Here is a 23,057-nt window from a genome sequence, read left to right as displayed (position 1 = left end):
GTGGCTCTCACTGAATCAAAGCGAAGGTGTTGGCTGCTGTAAGGCAGGGCTGTTGATGTCTCCACACTCTGCTGCATGGCCATTCGATTTGGTGGGCTCGGTTAGTGCAGGATATGGGGCTCCAAATGGGTGAGTCCTCACTGAACCCTGCACGCAGGGGAGCATCCTGCTGACATGGGTCCCCAATGAGTCCCACACAGCCCTAGGTAGGTAGATTTGGGGCTGGTTCCTGGAAAACCTGTCACGGTCTGTCCACATCGTGCTCTTTGTTTCCAGACCGTAGCAGATGGGCCCTAGAGCTGCTGTACTGTCAGAATTTGAGCTCGTACACATAGCAGTGCAGAAGTGTTTTATGGACTCCCCATGGCTGTTGAACAGCACTGTGCAAATGTAGCTGTGGCCCATCTGAAATAAATTCATCCAGACGCCAAGATGCTTCAGCATTAGGCCAGTGTTGTTGGCCCACTGCATGCGTGGTGCACGGCCCAGGTGGCTGAGAGTTTGCTGTACTTGTGCTGCCTGTGTTGGTTATTATATTGTACTTCGCTATTTTTCAGCTTGCTTTCAAGTCTGACCTGCTTTCTTGTAATGAGACCAAGTTACCTGCTATTTCAAATGGGTCAAAATTTTATTTATGTAGATTATTGATGACTGCCAGGTGTGGGATATTATGTCCCAAATGACTTATGAGCAGCAAGGTATTGTGTTGAGCTCTGGGAAATGGAAATGGCTTGGGGCATGAGTTCCAGATATCATTTGTGTCTAGTGCACTGCTTATATTCTTGAATTGGAAAATAGGTTTATTTATTTTAAGAATACCAACAAAAAGAACTAGCCTATCCTTCCCAGTATTAAATATCTGCTGCCTTTGGGAGCATCAGTGTTAAATGCATTTCCGCACACAAATCGTAAATAGACAGTCCTCTGCAGCCTCTGCAAATACATCTTCTAAAACAGCAGCAAGATCAAATCCTGTAAAATTAAATGGAGTCACATCCTGCAACAAGAATAGAGTTAAAATAATGACATCCTTGTCAGTTAGAATTAAGGGAATTGTTGGGAAGAAAGAAAAAGTGTATTTGAATGTTTGCATTTCTGTCTACCGGGATTTTAAAAACCTATATATATATATATTTTTTTTTTAAAGGAGATTATAAAGTGTGTGTTTGTATGCAGCACCTTCAAAGTAACATTGGAATGGGATAATAAAACCATGATAGATGCGATTAGAACAGAAGCATCTGTAGAAGTGTGGAAGCTTGTGATGGTAATTTAGAAAGGTGGCACTGGCTGAAAAGGAGAACTAAGGGTTGGAGGAAGAGATGCAGAGTATTTGAAGCTGTGATGTTTAGCAGCTTCTTGGAAGCTCAGTAAATCAGTTTTTGTTGCAGCGTTCAGCACATAAACCTTAAAGTTCTTTCCCTGTTGGAAAGAAATGATAGCATTTTGTATGCTTCTTCTGTATGGTGTTCCTGTTAAGACAACTGAAGTGAAACCAGTGAATAAAAATGCAAAGTTTCGAGCGGCCGACCATGTATGTGAACAGGCGATACATATTGTATTTATGAACATTTCTCCCTGTAGCTCTGGCTTGTTCAGTTGTAAAGCCACTCCTAGTGGGAGGCAACAACCATTGTAATCGTAATGCAGAAGTTTACAGAGCTGCTTCACCTGTTAGCTCAGGTGCTCTTGCATATGCTCAAAAAGCAAACTACCATAAGTATATTGGTAGTTTAATAGTCAACGTTAACGTTATCTGTATTTACTCTGTAGCAGCCTTTTACAAGGACTCTTAACAGTTTTTGAAATCCGGTAGTTTAAATAGACGTATTTTGGCAAATTATCAAAATCAATTTCCTGTTACAGGAATAGTTTTTCTTATGTTTATCTTTCTGCAAGAAACCCTTTCTCTGTATAAGTTCCCTCATGTTTGAATGACATGCTCCAGCTACCACTAAATCACAAACAATTCCATCGGTTTAAAACTTCATGAGTGAAGTTATCTTCTGAAGCCTGTGTGCCTTGCCAACTGCTGGCTTGCAGTTCAGTAGCCCCTTGTTGAGTCCCTGAGGGGAAAAAAAGGGACATGTAAATGACTAAATCATTGCTGAGATGTGAATTTGATTTTGTTGTTGTTTCTATTTTTTATTTTATTTTATTTTATTTTATTTTATGTTTTAAACAAAAATGTTGAACACCTTATTTAAGAAATCTGGAAGTAACAAAGTAGTTAACAAATTATAGAACACAGACGTAACTGATACACAACTTCGGAGATAACTGACATCAAATTAAATGTACATTTGACAGGTGAGGAACTTTAACATTCTTAGGGCAAAGTAATACCCTCAATATGGATGTGCTTCTGCGAGAGAGAGATGCAAAGAGTTGGGCCAAAACTATGTCTCAAGTAAACAGAGGGAAGATGGATGTTTAATCAGGATGAGTATAATAACTCAGTGGAATTCGTTGTCACAGCAGAACCACGTAGAACCTTTTGATTTATTTTTAGTGCATCTTTCCAAACATTATTCTCCAGGCTTTTTTCTTGTGGTCTTTTTGTCTTAACCAACTTCTGTTCCTTGTGGCAAAGATCCTTTTTTTTTCTTTTTTTTTTCTTTTTTTCCTTTTTTCTCCTATTTCATTTTATGGTATTAGACACTAGATAAACAGTGTTATAAACCTAGGACTTAGTTCTAAGCTTAATTTCCCAGCTGTGCTCTAACAGAAATATTCTAGTTTGCCCTCTGGAATTGAAATTGTTGCAAAGTGAGAATTTGTAAAATAGTTGTTTGATTTTTTTTTTCTACCTCCTTACTAAATTTCCATGATTATGGTGTTGTCCACAACCCAGCGCAATAATTAATTCTGTGTGTAGAAATTCACTGCTGCCTTACTTCATAAGTAATACATCAGATTATTCTGTCAGGTCACTGTGTAGCAATGGTGGGATTGTCACCTGGCTGTCACTAGAAATATTAACTCACATAACCCTGTCTCCTGGAGCAGTCTTCCATTCGAGATAGGTGATGAGTTTTGTTTATATATCAGAAATATTTTCTACCCAAAATGATAAGCTTGTGCATCAATTACACCTTGGTTTCTTCCTGTCTTGTTAAGAACTGCTATGACAAGCGCTTGAAACAGTTCTGCGGCAAGTTTTCTAAACAACGTTCTGTGTATTCTGTTCATGTAAACAATTTTTATAGTCCATTGAGTCATTTCAGTGATTTTGCACTCAATCTTTTGTGTGTTTTCCGAGGTACTACTTGCTGTGCTCACCCGAAAAGCACGTGCTCATACATTTGCTAGCTGATATAAACTGGGTAGTTTTCACTAATCCGTTGTTGATCTTTTTCTGTCTGTGAGTTAGCGTGGGCTCAGTTCATGAGTGGGTATTTGGTCATTTAGTTTTTACCCCAAAATTCTTACGTGCTTACATTTCTCGTAGGTTTTATTTTTGCCTTGATTCATTAAGAACTTGCTGTGAAGACTCATGAAATCTCAAATGTCTTGTATCAACTGCCTTTCCTGCACTTTGTGCACTCTTGTAACTTGGCTTTCTCTCTAACTCGAACTACTGCAATCATTACTGAAAATATAAATTGCTAATGGCAGCTCCCTTGATTTTTTTGCTTTTGCTATTTCACTCAGTACTTCGCCTAAGCAAGAAGTGCCAGTAAGGTGATCTTGTGGGTTGGGGTCAATACATGTGCGTAACAGCTGATAGCTTCTGTAGATTTAGTAACTGCTTTGTATTTTTAGAGTATGACAGTGTATATAATTAGTGCTTTTTCTATTTAAAAACAAACAAACAAAGCCACAACACAACTAACAAAATCCAAGAGCTTTGCAGGGTAAACATTTATTTTGGAGTAGAAATTTGCATCTTTAAAATCTTCATAGAATTACAGAACCTTTATTTTTGTGTGTCATGACTGGAAATTTCTTAATTACAAAACCTCAAAATAAAGAAATACATTAGTATTGGACAGAGTAAAAGTGTTTCATTTCACGTTAGAGTTCTCCTATTCTATTAGAAAATACAGTAAAAATGAGAGAATTTCAAAATTACTTGCAGCATTATTAAGCTTCCAGGAGCATCATACTGCTGCTCCTTTTCTCCCTTGGTTTTTGGTTTGCATCAGAATTTGGAAAAGAAACCTGTGCTGTGCATTGTGATGGAATGTGGTTGGAAGCTTCTGTTGCCAGCTTTCAGGGTATATATGTTCTGACAGCTACATCGTACTGCTGTTAACTGAAGTATATATACTTTCTTTTGTGAAGAACTCGATAAAAACAATATACAACTTAACAAGATTTGTCATTGCCTTCGGTGAATTTGTTTGAGCCGAAACACTCAAGTTTTACTCTGTAATGCCAACAGTGGCTTTAGCTCTCATACCTGAAAGGTCATCTTGTTCGCAGTAGGCTCGAAACAGACCCCTTCATCACTCAAGGGGACTGGGAGAGGATGATGAAGTATTCCCTCTGAAAGCTTCATGCTTTGGAGTCTCTGTCTGGATATAACAGTAAGGAGAAGAGGGCACACTGCGAAGTCTTGTCTCTGAATACTTTAAAATGATCATCTCCTTTGTCGACAATGCAAATAAGTGAATCAAAAGGCTATAATGGGTTTAATTTTGATGTGCTATGTAAATGAAGTATTAGCAGCTACATAAGTTTTAGCAGTATTTCTTTTTATAGTGAATATTAATGTTAATAACTGCAGTGTAGAAAGTTTGAGACAGTTGTTGTAAATTCCAAGCGTTATGTTTATATACATTTATATATCTGTGCACACAGGAAACCTCGACCAGTCTCTCAGCTGGTTGCACAACAGGTTCCTCAGCAATTCATGCCCCCTGCGCAATCAAAGAAAGAGAAGAAAGACAAAGTAGAAAAGGAAAAAAGTGAAAAGGAAACAACTAGCAAAAAGAACAGTCATAAGAAAACCAGGTAAAAATTTAAGAAACTTTTTGCAGTGTTGGTAAAACATAATTAAAAAAGAAAATACAAACATGATCTGTGATTTTACTGCTTTATAAGTGCTGTGGCAAACTCTTTTGGACAATAAGGCTAAATATTTACATTGAAGTTTCATTGTTTTAGGATGCCTATTAAATGCAAAGAAAACTTGCAGTTAGTAATTTTAACCAGAAGATGGAGACCAGTTGAATGTAGAGAGAAAGAGTTGGGTATTAAGGGTTTCAGGTGTCTTTTTCACACCATACAAAACTAGGTATGCAAAACATGATCCTAGGATCTGGAAAAAAGAGGGGACCAGAGTGACTAGATTTCATGCAGAAAAATTAAGTGGGAAGGGAGGGAGGGATAGAAAGAACCAGTACCAGATTGCAGAAAAGTGGGAAGGGAACATTGTTATTGCTTCCTTACAGAATTGGAAGAAATTTTTGAAAGAATTGTAGGGGTTGGAAGGGACCTCAAGAGATCATCGGGTCCAACACCCCTGCCAAAGCAGGTTTCCTAGAGCAGGCTGCCCAGGTAGGCATCCAGACGGGCCTTAAATATCTCCAGAGAAGGAGACTCCACAACCTCCCTGGGCAGCCTGTTCCAGTGCTCCGTCACCCTCACTGTGAAGAAGTTCTTTTTGCATGTTGGTGCGGAACTTCCTGTGCTCCATTTTGTGGCCATTGCCCCTTGTCCTGTCCCCACAAACCACTGAAAAGAGGTTGGCCAAATCTCACTGTCTCCCACACTTAAAGACTCAAAGAAAGACTCAACTGGGGTATAAATTAATGTGACAGAGTAAGGTGCGTATGCTACCTAGTGATAAAAATCCCTATGCTACATGATGCTGAAGATGGACTCTTGGAACGGAGAACATGAAACATTACAGTACAGACAAGCAGTTGTAAAAATCATTGCTTTTCCTGTAAGAGCAGGAGAAAGGTGCAAAGTGGAAAACAAAAGCAGTAAATTTAGCCCCCAAATCATCACAGCCTAAGCATAATGTTACTGCAGCAAGAATGTGGTGCCAGAAAGCTTGGCAGTATACAAGACATGTAGTCTAATCAAAAGTGGGAGGAACTATTGATTTTTATTTTTTATTTTTTTGGAAGCATTCCAAAGTAGTCCAGCCAAGAAAGATCCTTTGGGATTAGTTATGCAGAGAAGTAGCAGATGCTTCTCTTGTGCCTGAAATAGGATCATCAGGATGAGAAGCAGGGAGAGATTGTGAGTCGAGAGAGAACAGTCTTTAGGATAGTTATGGTTAGGATTAAGGAGGCTTAAGACGTTCCAACAGGAAGAATGCATTTCTTTTATTTTTTTTTCTTTTCCCAATACTTAAATTTATTAGCTTACCACTTACAGCTGAAGTACTTTGATTATGAAGTATCTGAAGTTAAAATAGTAATTTTTAATGAAGCTAATTAAATATTATAAATTGAAATACAGATGCTTGAATTGCAATAGTACATTAGAACACAAAAGGAAGGTAGGGAAAAAGAGAGAACATTTAAAAAAAATAACTAAAATAAAAGTCTTGGAATGAAATATCAGTATTGAGATTCGCATTAAGAATGGCTACTGGAAATAATACTTGAACACTTCACGCGGTTCTGTTTTTCACAATTAATTCACTAGATAGGATAACAAATTAAGAATGCTTGATTAGTCTAAGCATATTTCTTCAATATCCTTTTGGGAAAGTGATATCCCTTTCTCTTTGCTTGAAAATTTGCTGGAAACTATCGTAAAATCTGAATACACACTAAATATGATTAATAAGCTTCAGGCATGTCACATATGCAGGTTGGTAATGCTGAATTTTTTCGCACTGTTCCCATGTTAGAGAGCAGCAGATTTTTCAGTTCTTTTAGATTCTTCCATCACACTACTTCAGCCTCAGGGGAACAAGATGTCAAATCCTCTGTCTAGTGGAGGAAAGGCACGAGGTGTTTCAGTTGAAGTGACTGGGAACCAATTCTACTTCAAACAAAGTTAGATGATAGGGTAAAGGTTAGGACTTTGCTGTTAGCACACCTGCTAACGTGATGTCATATTAATTTATTTTATTGCAGCTTGAGCTGGTGAAAGCTGTGGAGTCAGTTAAATGCATATAGCTCTGCTGTTCATAACCACTTGTATAAATTCAGCTGCCTCGTGACAGTTTCCCAGGGTTGTCAAAGGAAAATAGTAAATTGAAAGTACTTCATGCTCATCACTAGCAAAAATATGATGTCAGAACATAAGTCAAACTGTTCTTTTATGGTTCTTTATGTTGTGAAAAATCACACAATTGAAAGAATAGATGAAGAGACTTAACCTATCAATGCTGTGTGATTTCTGAGCTCTGTGCATATTTTAAATCACAGCATGTGCCAGGGATATCAGAATTATTCTGTGAACACAAAGGCCAGTTCAAATAATATACTGGCAGTCTCAGTGAGATTTTTAAATGAAATATACCTGCTGCACGTTAACACTTCTGGAATGCAGAATTTTGTAGCTGAAACTGTTGTTGAATTCAAAAGGCACAGATAAGGTTTTTGTACGCTGACATCTTCATTACTGAACACCATTCTCTACCTAGAATCGTTGCTTAAAGCTGCTGCAGAGATGCATCCTTCTCTAGATAAGATTTATAACTTTTTATAGCCAAAATAGTGAAACATGTAATTAAAAAAAAAAAAAACAAAAAAAAAACAAAAAAACACAAAACTCCACGTGTAACACATTTGTGTTATTGTGCAGTTATAAACAATTACCTTATGAATATTTTATAATCTTAGCAGAAGGTGGCAAAGGTAATGTGTTATTTTCACCTATTTTAAAGTAAAACCAGGAAATGCTCTAGCATAAACACTTGTGGCACTTTGTCATCTTGTGTATTACCTGTCCCACAAAGCAGTATTATGCTGATGTTACATGCATATTCTCCAAAGCTCTGAAAAAGTGTGAGATAGACAAGATAATGAGATGGTATGTGTTTTTTTAATATCGTTATTTGCTTTATTTAGGCCACGATTGAAAAATGTGGATCGAAGTAGTGCTCAGCATTTGGAAGTTACTGTTGGAGATTTGACGGTCATAATTACAGACTTTAAGGAGAAAACTAAGTCACCACCTGCTTCTAGCGCTGCTTCTGCAGATCAACACAGTCAGAGTGGTTCTAGCTCTGACAACACAGAGAGGGGAATGTCCAGGTCATCTTCACCCAGAGGAGAAGCTTCATCGCTGAATGGAGAATCTCATTAAAGTTTATTTCCTCCAGTTTCTTTAGTCTCTTCTCTTTAAAACATGCAAATACATAACTTCTGCCACCTGTTACCACATTTTCATGACAGATTATCCATGCACAATTGGTATGTTTACTGGAACATAATTTATGCAGTTTAAAAAGAAGAAAAAAAGTGCAGTGGTAGAAATCATTTAAATGCAATCTAAAAATGCTTACGAAGCATTTTCAGACCAACTTTTTAATCTTCATGTGTAAAGGTGCCATGAAAATGTGGTTTGAATGTTCATATGCAGTGTTATTGGTAAGTCCATTTTCACTTTTAGTTTAGTGAATTCTAACAACTCTTGGAGTCTCTACTATTGGCATGTACTGAATTTAAATTTTTATAACATAGTTCAAGCTGCCTAAATATGTATTATTTGAGAATTGTGAAACATAGTTATATGTATGCAAGTCAAAGATCAACTTAATCAACTATTGCTGCAACAGAATTTTCATAATAATTATCTTCTTAAAAAACACCTGCTGGTACTTGGTGTGGTTAAATAGGAAAAATGTTATTAAATAAAACATTTGTATGAATTTTTGCCAATGTTTGACACATTTTACTAGATTACTGTTAATGAATTATGTTGATGGTTTTACCAATATTTTTTCACACTTAAAACACTTATTGTAATGTTTACAAGCAAAATAGAAAACACATTCTAAACATCAATTGGTTAACTTTACAATTCAGGTGAAGTACTACATTGTCATTGTACACTGGTTTTCTATGTTGTGTAACAAATATTGAACCTCAGATAACTAAGCATTTGGCAAAAACTAACATTTGGAAGCATGAAAGTTTGGAAAAGCTTTAAAAATAACTGAAGTGCAGTTTTCATTTCTGCTTAGTGCTGTTTCCTTGCCCCAAATTTACCTAGTGTCATACAGTCAGTTACCATTTCATTACAGAAATATCAGATGTTGCACAAGAATAAGGAAATAATACTTTTTATTTTTTTTATTTTGAATCAACTTCTTTTGATTTGGCCTATTAGAGAATATTATGTCATAAATCATATAAAAAAGCCTCAGTATCCTACTTTATGGCATTAACTGTCAACATTTACGCACTTAGCAATATACTGATGCAGGGCAGAACTATCTACAATCCCATCTGGTATTATGTAAAATTACCAATAAAATATTTTTGTGAATACAGATTTTTGCATTTTTGTTTACAGCCAATAAGTGTTTTGATACACACGCATCCAATCCATCTATAGATTTAAATTATAGATTCAGGTTCAGTACAGAAGTCCATTTAGCATTTAGCTCCTTCTAGTGAGGTAGTCCACTTACACTCCCGTGATTCTTTTCTTTTTATTTCAAAATATATATTTTTAAGCCCATGTAAAAATTGGATGGACCTTCTTGAATCCAGCCCTAAATTATTACCAACATGTGGCACATCTTTGTAACAGCTAAAGCAATGGATTTTTGTAGCCCCTGACAGTTGTGGTGTTTGGTGGTTTCTTGTAGTAATGTATTTTTCTGTTTTTAATGCAGTACTTCTACAGGCACAACAGTACTGTTCTATTTTGTAAGATGCTAGTTGTGAAATACAGTTAGTTGCATAAAATGAAAGTCTGATGTGATATCTGAGAACATACATACCTCATTCCTTGGTGTTGCTGTTTAAACTTTTTAGACATCGAATGTTAATTATAGGCTATTTCAGATGGATAACTACTGACCTGTTTATTATGTATTCTGCTTTATCTTACTAAATAGGATGTCTGTTCATTGCAATTACTTGGCCAAATCTTAGTATCTGTAAAAACAATGCATTTTAAGGTTCTTAAATGTTTTGGGGACTGGGCTGGTGTTCTGAATAACATACACTAGTTTTTAGAAGAAAAGTACATGCTTCTCAACTTTATTTTTTTATGTTTTATTTTTAGGTGGGACTATTTGCAGAATATACTGATGTAATGGATTACAAGAGAGCTGAAACTGTTTAAAGTAAGCAGTTTAATGATAGAATCTCATTGCAAGATGTTTCATGAAATGTGTTTCTAATTTAAAATGTAATGAATGCTAACACATTTCAGTATTCCTTGCAGACAAATAATAATCTATTACCAGTAGTTCACTAAATGGGAAACTTATTTTCATTTAACTTTATGTGAATAAACCACCCAGCACTGCCAACAAGAGGTCTCTTTGTATCTTCAGAAATAAGTAGCCATTTGGTTTGGAAGGGAAGGAGGATGGAGGGGATTTTACTATGATTCAGCTGTCTCTAGAGAATTATCTCAAAAATATGGTACAAGTATAGTTATTGTCAAAAAGAATGCAAAAAAAAAAGTCTTATGGAAACCACTGTTCTTTATGGAATAAGATGTAGAAAAGCAATTCCTAACCACAGATATAATAGATGCAATGCAAGACAGCTAGGATCTAAAATTTGAGCTGTGGTGGTTCTAACTGAAATACTACATAGCTAGTGTTTACATTGCAGTGGTGCCTACTTTGGCATTAAACAAAGTGAAGATAATTTTTGTCTGTTTGTGATTAAAGGGATGTGACAATAGCGACAGCAGAGTGGACAAATTCTAAGCAGAATATGGCAATTTGACTCTGTTCATAATGTTCTAATTTAAATGAACTTCACTGTCATAATTTCTAAATAATTTCAACGTGTAGTAGTAATCCTAAGTCCTTTTTCTAACTGTAAATATATTTAAAAGCATCTTTACTCCATTTATAAAAAGTGAAAATTTAATGTTGTAATGTGTTTTGATTAGCTATTTTAATCTGTGACTGTTCTCTCCATAAGAATTGTTATTTGTCAAATTCTATATATGCACCAGTCTAGAATAGCCATACATTTTGGGTTGCTCATGAAATGGTGACCCAACAAAGGCAAGCGTGATAGTGTTCCATGTAAATTAGTTCCCTTATGTGCTGATCATCTAGCTTCAGAAAGGAAAAGGGGAAGGAAATGGGGAAAATGACCTATAACTAATTCACTGATAAAGTATGTGACAATTCAGTCTTTTACCTTCCTAACTTTACCACTAACTGTAGGTGGTATATAGAAAAGATGCACAGTTGTAGACTGTGATCTTTTGATTTCTTCTGCAATTAATTTTGCATATTGGAAATAAGCAAAAGTTGTTCTACTTAGTAGCAAGTTAAAGTATGCCATATAAAATCTTGATTCTAACAGCAGTGATAGTAAAAACAAACAAACAAAACCTCTAAAACTTAAATTTCTTGATCTTAGAAGTCTCAAAATCAGAGCTATGACTTAAGGTTTTAAACTAATACATATTTCTCTAGATAGCTCATGTTTTGTGGCAGATTGTAAAATTGCAGAAAATGTTTGGGCTTTGTAATTTGAGCACTTTAATTTTTTAATATTATGGATAGCACATTTTTAGGTAGCCATGTAGGACAGAATGCTTATAATTTATTTCCAGCAGTTCTTTAGAGTGGTCGTGCAAGTCTTGTAGACTTGACACCTGTATGAATCTGCATCTTTGGTTCTTTAATTTTTCTCTCTCCTGTCTCCAAAGCCTGACAGTTTCCCACATTATGCTGATTGACGATTCTTTTGTTATACAGGAGGAATTTGGCATGGAACTATCTATTATGTACTTCTTTGTATATCCAGGGTTCTTTAACTGTATCTGCATGTTTTTCTCTGTCACATGCCTTTAAGTTGACTCTGCTGCCTATTACGCAGAGTCTGGTTATACTTCCCTTCAAATGTCAGAAACAATACGGAAGAGGAGGTGCAACTTAATTGAGTTTCTCCTCCAGCAGTAGCAAGTGCTATGCTTGTAAATTTGTCCTGTGCTAACTCAGGAATAAGATAGATAAGATAAAAAGTTAATGCTGTTTTTGGCTAGTGGACCAGTCAAATATGATATTTTGCAAACATGTTCTTCTATCTTAATGTTAAGATATGGGTGTGCTGGAATACTGTTTGAGTTTTGAAGATTTTTCTTACCTGAAATTCTTCCCCGATTTATGTCAAAGCAGGCTCGGTTTGAAGGGGTGTAACCTCACAAATGAGCAAAAAGTTGTACCATAAAATCAGTCGAACTGAGGAGAGGTCAGCTGGCTTTCTTTTGTACTGTCAAAATTCTAACCAGAGGAGAAAGAGATTTAAGAGATTTGTCTGAGACAACAATCGGATATTGAGCTTAGTTTTGACATCTAAAGAAAAATCAGTGTTTTAATAAGAATTTACAGGATTTAACTATTAAAATATACTCCACAAGTTCATCACATATCAATATTTTTCAGAAATTACTGCAATGTCCTGTCTAGATGGAAATGAATGGAGTAAATAGTGCAACATCAAAGCTTGGCTGTACTCCTGCTAGTAAATGGTACTATCCAACAGAAAGTGACTTTCTGAAGACATGGTGCAGGAAGATTGTGATACGCCGATGTACAAAGCCTAGGAGTTCAGGCGTACTCCTCTCTACATAAAGTATGCCATTGGTTTCAAACAATGAAAGAAAATGCACCAAACAGATTAGCTACAGATCCTAGAGTCTTATTAATGCAGGAGCTGTTTACAGTTTCTGTTTAACTGTGTAGGTGAAAAATAATTCAAACGAACCACCGTTGGATAATACTTAATCCCTCAGAAGATGTTTTCCATCTTAATCTTGCCCCTTTTATTATGAGATACTGATAAAAGCCATCTGAAATAACTTGCTCTGTTCATTGACTCAGAACTGTAAGAGCAGACAGTTTACTGTGCACAGGAAGCTTGAGTTTTACTTTTAAGGTGTTAAGCATGGAAGATGAAGGGCAGATGTGTATTTGATAGCTCGAGTGAGTATTACTAAGAATAGTCACAATAGATTGCTGTGTCATTTAGGGTTTGTAAAAGACAATAATCACTCATTTTTGCCTATGTTTAAGAAGAAAATGACCACCAGAAAAGATACTGTTCTGGTAATAATAATTTAAAGAATAGTTCCAAGATGCTATTTATTCTGTCAAGAGCGTATCTTGATGGAGGTAGAAGTATCTGAGCAAGACATCCTTCAGGAATATGTTGTCAAGATCTAGACCACTTGGAAAAGTTGCCTGATACATCTTTAATTACACTGTTCTCTTCATATAAGTATTGATCTTAGTCAAAGTGCATGCAAACTGAACACGCTCCCGTAAACTTAAAATCTTAAGAAATGTTGCTGTAGACCAATAAGGCTCTAATTTACATTGGAGATACTGAGAAGATGACTGAGGAAAAGAGCATACTAATCTATTTTTTGCATAACCTGTTAAGCATATGATCTTAATATTCCTCTTGTGTGGAGGAGCAAAAGTGTACTCACGAACAAAATACCCATACCCAGTGCTAAAGGAGTCTGGCTTTCTACCCCTTTCCCAAGCTCACTAGGTTCTACAGGTGGCAAATTCTTTTGGTTCAAAGGCAGTCACGGGCACTAGGAAAGGATGGAGTTGTTCAGCCACTTAGCATCAGTTAGTTAAGCAAGATTCTACTTTCTGAATACCCACTTTGGGAATACAGAGGTCTAATTTGGGATTTATATGCATCTAATACATAACTACCATGCCTGAGCATGAAATATTCTATTTCAAGCTGATACTTCTTTTCAGAGAGTAAATCGAAATGCTTCAATGCCAAGTCCAGTTCTTGATGGCACAGATCTCTAAGCAAAAAAATCTGCCATCTGACTGATCATCTCTTACTGTAACAGCCTTCAGCTGTGAGTTAATCTAAGCGAGGGAAATCTCTTAAGGCTACATGTATTTGAGTCTCTCTAGTCCCACCTCTAAAGGAAACAGAATTTTGATTCCTCCTATAGATGTTTTTGAAGTACATCTATAGTGTAAGTGGCTGCAGTAAGTTTGCAATACTGTATTATGCCTGCTTTTGTAAGTAGGAATGTGAGTGCTATTCCGAGTTCTCCCGCTGTATCTTGGTGTTTGTAAGACCAGCGATACGTGGAGCTTGGAGGTCATCTATCAATTTTTTCAGTTGTCTGTGTTTTTGCATAATTGAATTACCGGAGAGATTCTTGCTGAACAGACTTACTTATACGAGTCCTGTACCATTCAAGTATTCTGGCTGAGGTAGCTGCATTCTGGGATGCCAATTACTGGTCTTCACGCCCGTAATCCTGCGAAGGGTCTGATTCTACTGTTGTAAGGCTTCCAAATGCAGAAGAATAAGTAAAATGCTTTCCAGCTGGTGGAGATGTAACACTGCCAGGTAACTACATCTGAAGGGTCTTTTTTTACGAGGTACAAGAAAATATGCTTGGTGCTGGCTGGAGAAAGAGATCGAAGGAAGAGCATGCACAGATGCTGAGGACTACATTTCCTGCAAAAATTCTGAGTAGGGAGCTTCTGTTTCTCATATGTAAACCAACTTCAAAAATCCTCAGTCCAACAAAAGAGGATAAGAGGAAAAAAGAACAAAGAAAATTTATTTTCAGAATAATATCTAGAAGACCCACTGCACGATGGCTTTTTCTTGAGTAGCGTTCCCTTCTCTGTGTACCGTGTTGGAAATGGGCAGTATCTCACACTTCTTATAGGTGCGTTTTGCTGTATAGTTCTTGATAACCGTTGGTTCAGTGACTTTTGGCCAAAAGACAGATGTAGGGTTTTTTTTTTTTTTGGTAAATTTCGTATTAAATACTATGAACATTTCCCTCTTGGGTACAGGTCGTGTATTGAAAGGGCAGTAGTTCTGGTTAAAGAGTTGATCTGGAACAAAAGAGCTTCCTCTTGTATGTTTAGATACAATCCAGTTTTAGAGGCTCTGATTCCTGGACAACTAGAAAAAGGGTAACTTTATGCTGAAAAGGGAGTAAGAACCCAGATGAGAATAGCTGTAGCTTCTGGAAAGAGTTTTGTGGCCTGTAGTTCATATGGCTGTTTTCAGTGATTATTCCACACCTTATCCAGTTAATCTTCAAGTGTTAATAGGGCACCCTCACAGACAAATCAAAATTACCAACAGCACCATCAGATGCTCTTAAAATTTACTAAGTGCCTTATACAGAGCATCAATGAGGCAATGATTCAATTGAAAGGATGTTTGATAAGAGATTTACTCCTCTGGTTGGAGTCACAGGTTATCGGTTGTAACTAAGGCAATGTTCCTGGTTATAACACTAGAATCCTACATTTTCTTGCTCATACAAGTACCTAGTAAGAAGCAGTCCAGAAATTTCTGAGGCTTTCAATTTGTAAAACATAAAATCTTTGGAGGATATATATTTTTTTTTAATGTCAGCTGTGATAGCCTGCTGGAATATCACAGAAGTGAATCAAACTTCTGAGTATTTTTGGATGCTTTCACACTTCTCAATATCCCAGTCAAGGGTAGCGCTACCTTTCTTGGGAAGGGATACAGAAGTTGCTTTTATTCATTGGGTTTATCTAACAATAATTTTTAAGGGTTTCATTGTCAGAAAAAGGGCTTGTTATTTTGAAAATAAAAATTTTACCTGCCAGGTGTCTTCCCCAAAACGAGTAAGTGCCTTTTCTGTTCTGACTCTTAGAAGTATTTTACTTTGTCAGATTGAATTTGAATGTCCTGGATAAACCAACAGAGTACTGAGTGTTACCAATGGCTTGAAATCCTTTCACTGAAAGAACAAGACAGAATGTAAGCCACTTGAATTCTTTTGAGACCTGATGTTATCGGAAGTTTTATAACTGCATATGAATAGTATACTTCTAAGAACAATGTAACTTTTCAGGAACTTGATTAGGAAATAAATATTTATTAAAATAAGTATATTAAATAAATATTTATTTACCAGTTTAAGTAAGGTAGAATGTTACACCATGGGGGCAACAGTCTTGCTGTTAGCAGTCCTGACTACTTAATGGAAAGTAAAATTGAGGCCCTGAGCTCTGACTGTAACAGAATGCATTTGGTGAGAGATTGGGACTGTGAATCTTAGGTCCACGTTCTAATAAAGTAATTCTTCCCACCTAAGTTTTTGCCAATTCTCAAACAGGAAAGAAGGCATGAGCAGATATCAGTAAGAGGACCTCTGGTTTTATTGGTGCTGCTTCCTATCTCTAGAGGACTTCTTTTTTTTTTTTTTAATTTAAACTTTGCTCAGGACTGGTACAGCTGAAAGTATATTTTCCCTTCATTCTTAAGCCTAGATTTTGAATGGAGTTTCTCTGAGACACTTTTGTAGTGAAATCGTATTCCCTACGAACATTGAAGACAAAAATAAACATCTCTGTGAACAAAAGGTTGTGTGTGCTTGTAATTTTTTTAATATATATAATTTTGTTACAACAATGCTACAGGTACTCTAAGCCATATGTAACCATTATATTGGTTTACACTTAAAAGGTCTCTATGCAGCAGACAGAAAATACAGCCTTCATCATGAGATGCTACAATTTCCTGTCTGGTAAACTATGTTCAATTCCAGTTAAACGCTCATTTAAATAAAGATGGCAATACAATGCATTCAGCCAAAGTGCACATATAGTAACCCATTGAGACACTGCCTCAAACTGACCTCTTCCTGACTCCAGTTCAAAGACATTATTAAATGAGCTGAAATTCTGAAAGCTGAGGGGAAGAGGATAGAAAGAAAGAAACAGCAGGATAGTTTTCCAGAATAAATGCTGCCCAATCAGTGGCAATGGAGTTGTTTAAAAATGAACGATTCTATAGTTATTTCGCAATTTTGATGAACATACAATTAGTTTCAGATGAGCATTAAGTAGATGTGTTTGGAGCCCAGAGTAGTGACACACATTTAAATGTCTTCCCCAGGAATAAAGTAATACTTCTTGCCTGTGAAGAACCTGACAGGCAAGTATTTTCAGTGAAAATTTTTGCAGGTGCACTGTATTCGGTCTTGACTGGCAGTGGTGATGCTTAGGGTGCATCATGATAAATGGTAAATAAAATAATTAAATTGCTCAGAACCCTTCTCTGAATGTGTTACTTGTACTAGCTAGGCAAAAGCGCAAGAAATGTAAGTGGACAACTTGGGGATAAATTGTAGCAGATTGTCAGCCAGGGAACCTACTCTCAAAATGCCAGGTGTGCTCTGCTAGCTTACTGGCGTGGGTTATTCACTTCGCCTCTGAGCTGTGGTGCAAGTTGAGATACTCAAGTGCAGCTTCCAAGGCAGCAAGAAACTAAGAAAACATCCATTCTTGCAAAGAAAGTAACAACTGAGGTGAGAAGCTTGAGAAGGCTTAGTCTAAGCAGATTTCATCACATTGTGTACATAGCTGGTTTTTTTTGTTTGTTTGTTTTTCCTAAAACAGATTCTACAAAAAGTGGTCTGTCTCGAGTTAGTTTCAAGCTATGTACAGTTCCAGTGTTCAATTCTGAATTGTTTGATGTTTCTTTTGCTTTGCAGCACGAGGCTGAGATCCTCCAAGCCATTGTTGAAAGGAGCAGGTTCCCTCATAACGCCAGGCAGCGTTTCCCATTTGTGTAGCAGGTGACTGACGTGCTGGCCATGAGTACACGCGCTCATCCTCGCTCCGTGCAGGCAGTATGTGAGGCTGGTGCATCCTCGGGTGCAGAATGTAACGTCATCTTGTGAGTGCTGGGTATAATCCTGAAGCGCAGGCAGCGTGCGGTAGCAAACTGTTTACATAAACGCCAAGCTCAGTATTAGCAGAAATACTGACTTCTACAAAGGAAGGCGATCTTCAATGCATTTGAGATGAAATTGGCATCAGATACTAGAATGGGGCTATTGTCACTAATTAAAGGACTCTAATTTATTCCACTTCCTTCTCTGTTTTAGGAGAACAGAATTGAAAAGAGGAGACCAAGTTGTAAAGCCCTTCTGTCACCCTTCTATTCATTTTTTTCCCTCTGTTGACTGTTCAGTAAGTCCACTACACAATTATGGGTCTGAAGATCAAAACAAATTTCTTAAATTCCACACCCATGTTTTGGCAGCCATGGGAGATCACAGCATTCCGTTTGTGCCTGGTGCCTGGAGAGAGCTTGGTACAGTGTCCAGTTATTTTTTACCCTTTCTTGACCTGAAAGAAAATAAAGGAGTAAAAGAAATGCATCTTTCTAAAATTACAGGGAAAGGAAGGGTGAAAGCTGAGTAATTTCTTAGTGCCATCATGAGTGAGCAATGCTTGGAGGTGTCTCGGATGTTTTGGGTGGAAGTCGTGGGCAGCAGAGCATCTCTTCTGCCCCGTGGCATGGAACAGTTGGCGAATGCAATTCCGAGGACACCAGGGACAATCAGGGTTGTGTCTGTGCTCTGCGGTGGAGTGGCACAGGGCTGTGAAAGGCAAGCTGGCTGCTCACCGTCACTCCTTCAGACATGACAAATTATTGACAAAGTATGAGGATATGTGGTGGCTAAGCCTGTTGTGTACTGTAGGCATTTGTCTGTTACATGGCTGCGCTGTGCAGTTATGAAAGGGGCAGTCAGTACAAAAGGAAGTATTAGCCTCTTCCTGGTATTTCAAGCACTAAGTGCTTTATACAGCTAGTACTTTTGGCTGATCTAATCTGTTCTTTGAATTAGTAATTTCAGCAACAAAGCAATCCCTAGAGAATAAGATGTGGAGAGACAAGCATTAGGACTTTACTTCTATATCCTTGACATGTCCCCTCCGTTGGTTTCAGGGTTAAATCCTGCTTGCTGAGGAGCAGGGAGTTAAGCGAAATAAAAAGACAAAATAACAAGTTGGCTTGGCCAGAAATTGGCAAAGTGAATCAAATCTTCACCTGGTTGACTAACTGACTGCTTTCCAAAGCCTCTCCTTACTGAGTGAACGCCTGTCGTCTTTCCCAGTCCAGGTTATGCTGACTTTTTTACTTTTGGAAATAGGGGCAACTGGCTACCTGCCTCACTGCCTCTAGTGTATCTGGCTTGCACTGCTGAATGGCTTTCAGAGTCCCTGGCAACTCTCCTAAACCTGTGCTTCCTCTTTTCAGAGCAGCTGGTGGTTGTCATCTAACATTTTTTTCATGTTAGCCGTTTGCTAGATGTGATTTCACTCTCCTAGCCATGCAGGCTTTTTTCACTTTGTGAATAAATAAGTAAAACATATAAAATGTTTTCATATCAAATGTAACAAAAAATAATAGATAAAAAAGCAGTGGTTTCCAGTCTGTGGTCTGAGGATCTCACGAGTTAATGTGTTGCTTCTAAAAAAGGGTCTTCAAAAAAGAGTGTAGGATGAGCTACTTATTACAAGCAGCACTGATTTGCTGGGTGGAGTCTGCACTGTTGCTGTAAAGTGGAAAGTACCGTGCAGGATTAATTCCAGATTAGTTGATATGCTTCATTGTAAAAATTAAGCCATAAAGCCAAGTTGTTATTGTGTAGGTTTAGTTAGTAAATATTTTTTCTATTACAAGAAAAACATAACAGTAGATTGTAGAAACTTAAAGACCCTGATTAGGGTGTCAGGGCACTGAAAGCACTTGATGCTGTAGCAAACCATAGCAGGACAAGTTAAGGTCTTTTAACTGGAGTATTTATATATACAAAAACAAACAAACAAAAAACCCAAACCAAATAAAAACAACCATAAAGCCCAGCCTGCTTGACTTATTTCTGTTTTCGTACATGGTACACATTAGCATAAGTAGGTAAGTTTGCTTTGACTCCTTCCAGGAGTATTTTAAACACAAACAGCTGTGCCAGACGCTCCCTGGAGAATTTTAGATGAAGCCAAAGCCTGACACGGAGAATCCCCCTTGGACTGATGTTTTGGAGCTCCCTAGTTAGAAAACTACAGGAAAAGAAAATCTTTGACACACAAATACAGAAAAATATGTAAAAAGAAAATTATCTTTACACTCTTAGAAAGTATTTCTGCCTTTTTTTTTTTTAATGGAGGAAGGCATTAAAAATTGTACTAGGGTGGATATATAGATGCATGCTTATTTATTGAAGACAAGGAAATTGAACTTCCTTAAGATGAACAAGTATTTTAACTCTTAATAGTTTAATAGCTTATGGTTGTTCACTGAGGATTTTAAAGTAAATTGTACTACTGATAAAATAATTTATTCAAATTGAAAGAAACCAGGGAATATTGTAAAGTATCACATCAGTTCCCAAACTGATTTTAAACAAACTGCAATTTGTTTAAATTTGTGTACTACTGCCCTCAGGTACGTATATTCCTAATATGAAGAGTAACTGCAAAATATGGTAAGCTGCTGTTTATAGGCTAAGTAGGTTAAACAGACACTACAATGCAAACAAACGTGAACTAAAAAGAGAAGGAATGAGTGAATATGATAGTACTTTGGTAATCAAAATTGATTTTGAGAATTTTGACGAACTTTTTTTAATGTTGGGGCTGATGTGAGGAAATTTGAAGAGTAGATATGGTAGGAGTGGAAGGCAGCTGTACTAAACTAAATCCTCATCTTAAGAATAAATTTGAAGGAAAGAAAAATGATGTCTGGTACAAACAGAAAAGGGACATTACACCAAGAAGTCTGATGATACCATATGCACAGCACATGGCAGCAAAGCAGTTCCCCCTCCCTTACCCAACCTTACAATCTATCATAGCAAAGTGTTGACACTGCAGGTTGTACGAAAGGGCATGTGAACATCAAAGAAAGTGTCTTTGCCTTTGAAAAACCCTTAACTGGTCTGCACGCTTGGCAGCCTTGACACAAATCTGTCAGCGCAGAATCTTATTGCTTTGCCAACTTAACTAATGGTTTAACTTCCTGAAAGAACAAACCCAGAAGAAATGATGGAAACGCATCTGATTAGGACTGGGCTTTTTCATTAGCAGAAAGTTTGAGTGGAATTTGATTTCTCTCTTTGTTCTCTTGGTTGCATCTGATAATCCCCTTCCATAATTGTGAGTATGTATATATTTTAATTTAAGTTGATCTAATTTATCTCTCGATCTAATGAGTAGTTAGAATTTTGGTTTAATTTTCTGGCATGCATGAACTGCTTTTATGGCCTTTGAACTCATTTACAGAAGTATAGGGTATTTATTCTTTTATAAAATGAGTTGTCCTAAATATTTAACGCCTGTAGTTTTTCTAAGCTTACTGTTTTCTGGATTTAAGGTATTTTCTGGACATAGCAAATAGAACTGAATCCCTTTAAGAGTTACAAAAGCTACCATGGCTAAGTAGCTTTTAATTCCATTCAGGAAAAGGATTTAAAGATTTAAAATTGGAAATAAATGGGGAGAACCTTGTATGTGATTGTGCTTCTTCATGTTTTAACAGTTTTTTTAAAGACTAGCAAACGTTACAGCATAAAATGTTATATATTTCTCATTAATTATGGTGAGTAATAAAGGTATATAATCATTTCTCTTTAAAGAATTTTAAAAGCTGTATTAGATAATTGGATAACTATTGATATTGCTTTTTTTCTCAGAGAAGAAACTTAGGCATGACATTTCAGTCATTTTTCTTTATCTTTGTTATTCACACAGCAGAGTTTGTAGTAAGAAGCTTTTTGCCTCTTATCAGACCAACTGCCAGTTGGATTAAATGCACAGATTTTGCAGTGTAAAAAAAGGCTTGTGTGTGCATAAATTAATCTGATCTTTTCTTGGATTTTTTCTTTCTCCCCAGTTGCATCAGATACCTTAAGAAAAGATACTAACTTTCTCTTTGACCTTGCTTCGGTTATATTTTTAGACCACTGCAGATACATTCTCACTCATTCATTATTCAGGCATTCCTGGACAGCACGGAACGGAGAGAATCCTATAAATTCCTAGCAGGGAAATGGTATGATTGATAATCCGAAAGGATTTTTTTCCCCCCTTATCTCATCTCCCCTTATCACTCTTTATTTCTTCTTTTCTTGTCTAAAAATACACTTTCTTCTTCTGACACATGAAAGTATTGCTGCTGGCCAGCTGCCACACTCATTCTTGGTCCCTGTGTAACACCCTATAGGCTTCATTTTCCTCGACTTGAACACTCCTCAGCTCAGAAGGCAAGTGTCACGCTGCAGTGGGGACTAACCGGACTTCTCTTTTGAGGCCACTGTCAGTAAACGCTCCTTTGTCTCTCTCCTCTCCAACTCACACATTGCTATGAATTTGCCTTTAAAATTGCCCACCTCTCACCACATATCTCAGACTTCCGATTATTTTCTTCAACTATTTTTATGCATCAGTCTGTACAATATAGTATCAGCCTCTTGGCTTTTTGTTTCTTATCTGTACTGAGATCTCCTGGATTAAACAGAAAGCTCTCCTGAGCAGTAAGGGCAAGAAGTCAGGGCTTCATTTATCCATGAAAAGTATTATTTATTACCTGCCACGGGGACTTGGTAGTATATGTCAGGGGGCTGTGAAATGGGACAGTGAGTGACACAGGTCAGGGTGCAGATATACAAGGAGAACAAGACGCCAGGTTTTGATTGTGAGCACAAACACAGGAAAGCTGGCAGAGTGGCGGAGTTCATCCACTGATAAGGGGGATCAAAGCATGGAGGAACAGAAAGCAGGAGGAGCAGAAAGCCCAGCTGCAACACTAAGTGGCACTTCCAGAACTGTTTTTTTTTTTTTTTTCCTTTTTTCTGTCACGTCTGGTAGCACATGGCCTCACTAACATAAATTTCCCTTAGTTCATTAAGCAAATTCTTTTTAGAGTCTTTTTTTTCAAATTTTTTCCTTATTTCATCTATGACTCTCGCAGTGAGTCCATCCCTCATGAGGTCCCTCCATCACCCTGCCATCTTTGGCCATGAATTTTGCCCTTGTGCCCTTGTCACTAAGAAGGCCGATGGTATTCGTGGCTGCGTTAGGCAAAGTGTCACTGAGAGGGAGGATCCTTCCCCTCTGCTCAGCACTGGTGAGGCTGCACCCGGAGAGCTGGGTC

General features: G+C 37.2%; 2 protein-coding genes across 2 annotated transcripts in view; both read left to right on the top strand.

Moving 5' to 3' along the window:
• YAF2 (YY1 associated factor 2) overlaps window positions 1–16,473 on the top strand; it is a 35,301-nt gene extending 18,828 nt beyond the window's left edge. The window contains exons 3-4 of the mRNA XM_083801520.1: window positions 4,807–4,959; window positions 7,986–16,473. Coding sequence (XP_083657646.1) covers window positions 4,807–4,959; window positions 7,986–8,223 — 391 coding nt within the window. The 3' untranslated portion in view covers window positions 8,224–16,473. The remainder of the gene's footprint in view (window positions 1–4,806; window positions 4,960–7,985) is intronic.
• Window positions 16,474–17,694: 1,221 nt separating this feature from the next.
• The window catches only part of GXYLT1 (glucoside xylosyltransferase 1), a 36,117-nt gene continuing 30,754 nt past the window's right edge, over window positions 17,695–23,057 (top strand). The window contains exon 1 of the mRNA XM_083801473.1: window positions 17,695–17,745. Within this exon, the coding sequence (XP_083657599.1) occupies window positions 17,710–17,745 (36 nt within the window). The 5' untranslated portion in view covers window positions 17,695–17,709. The remainder of the gene's footprint in view (window positions 17,746–23,057) is intronic.

Source organism: Anser anser (assembly GCF_964211835.1).
Source record: "Anser anser genome assembly, chromosome: 1".
NCBI lineage: Eukaryota > Metazoa > Chordata > Aves > Anseriformes > Anatidae > Anser > Anser anser.
This window is presented reverse-complemented; position numbering and strand designations above follow the sequence as displayed.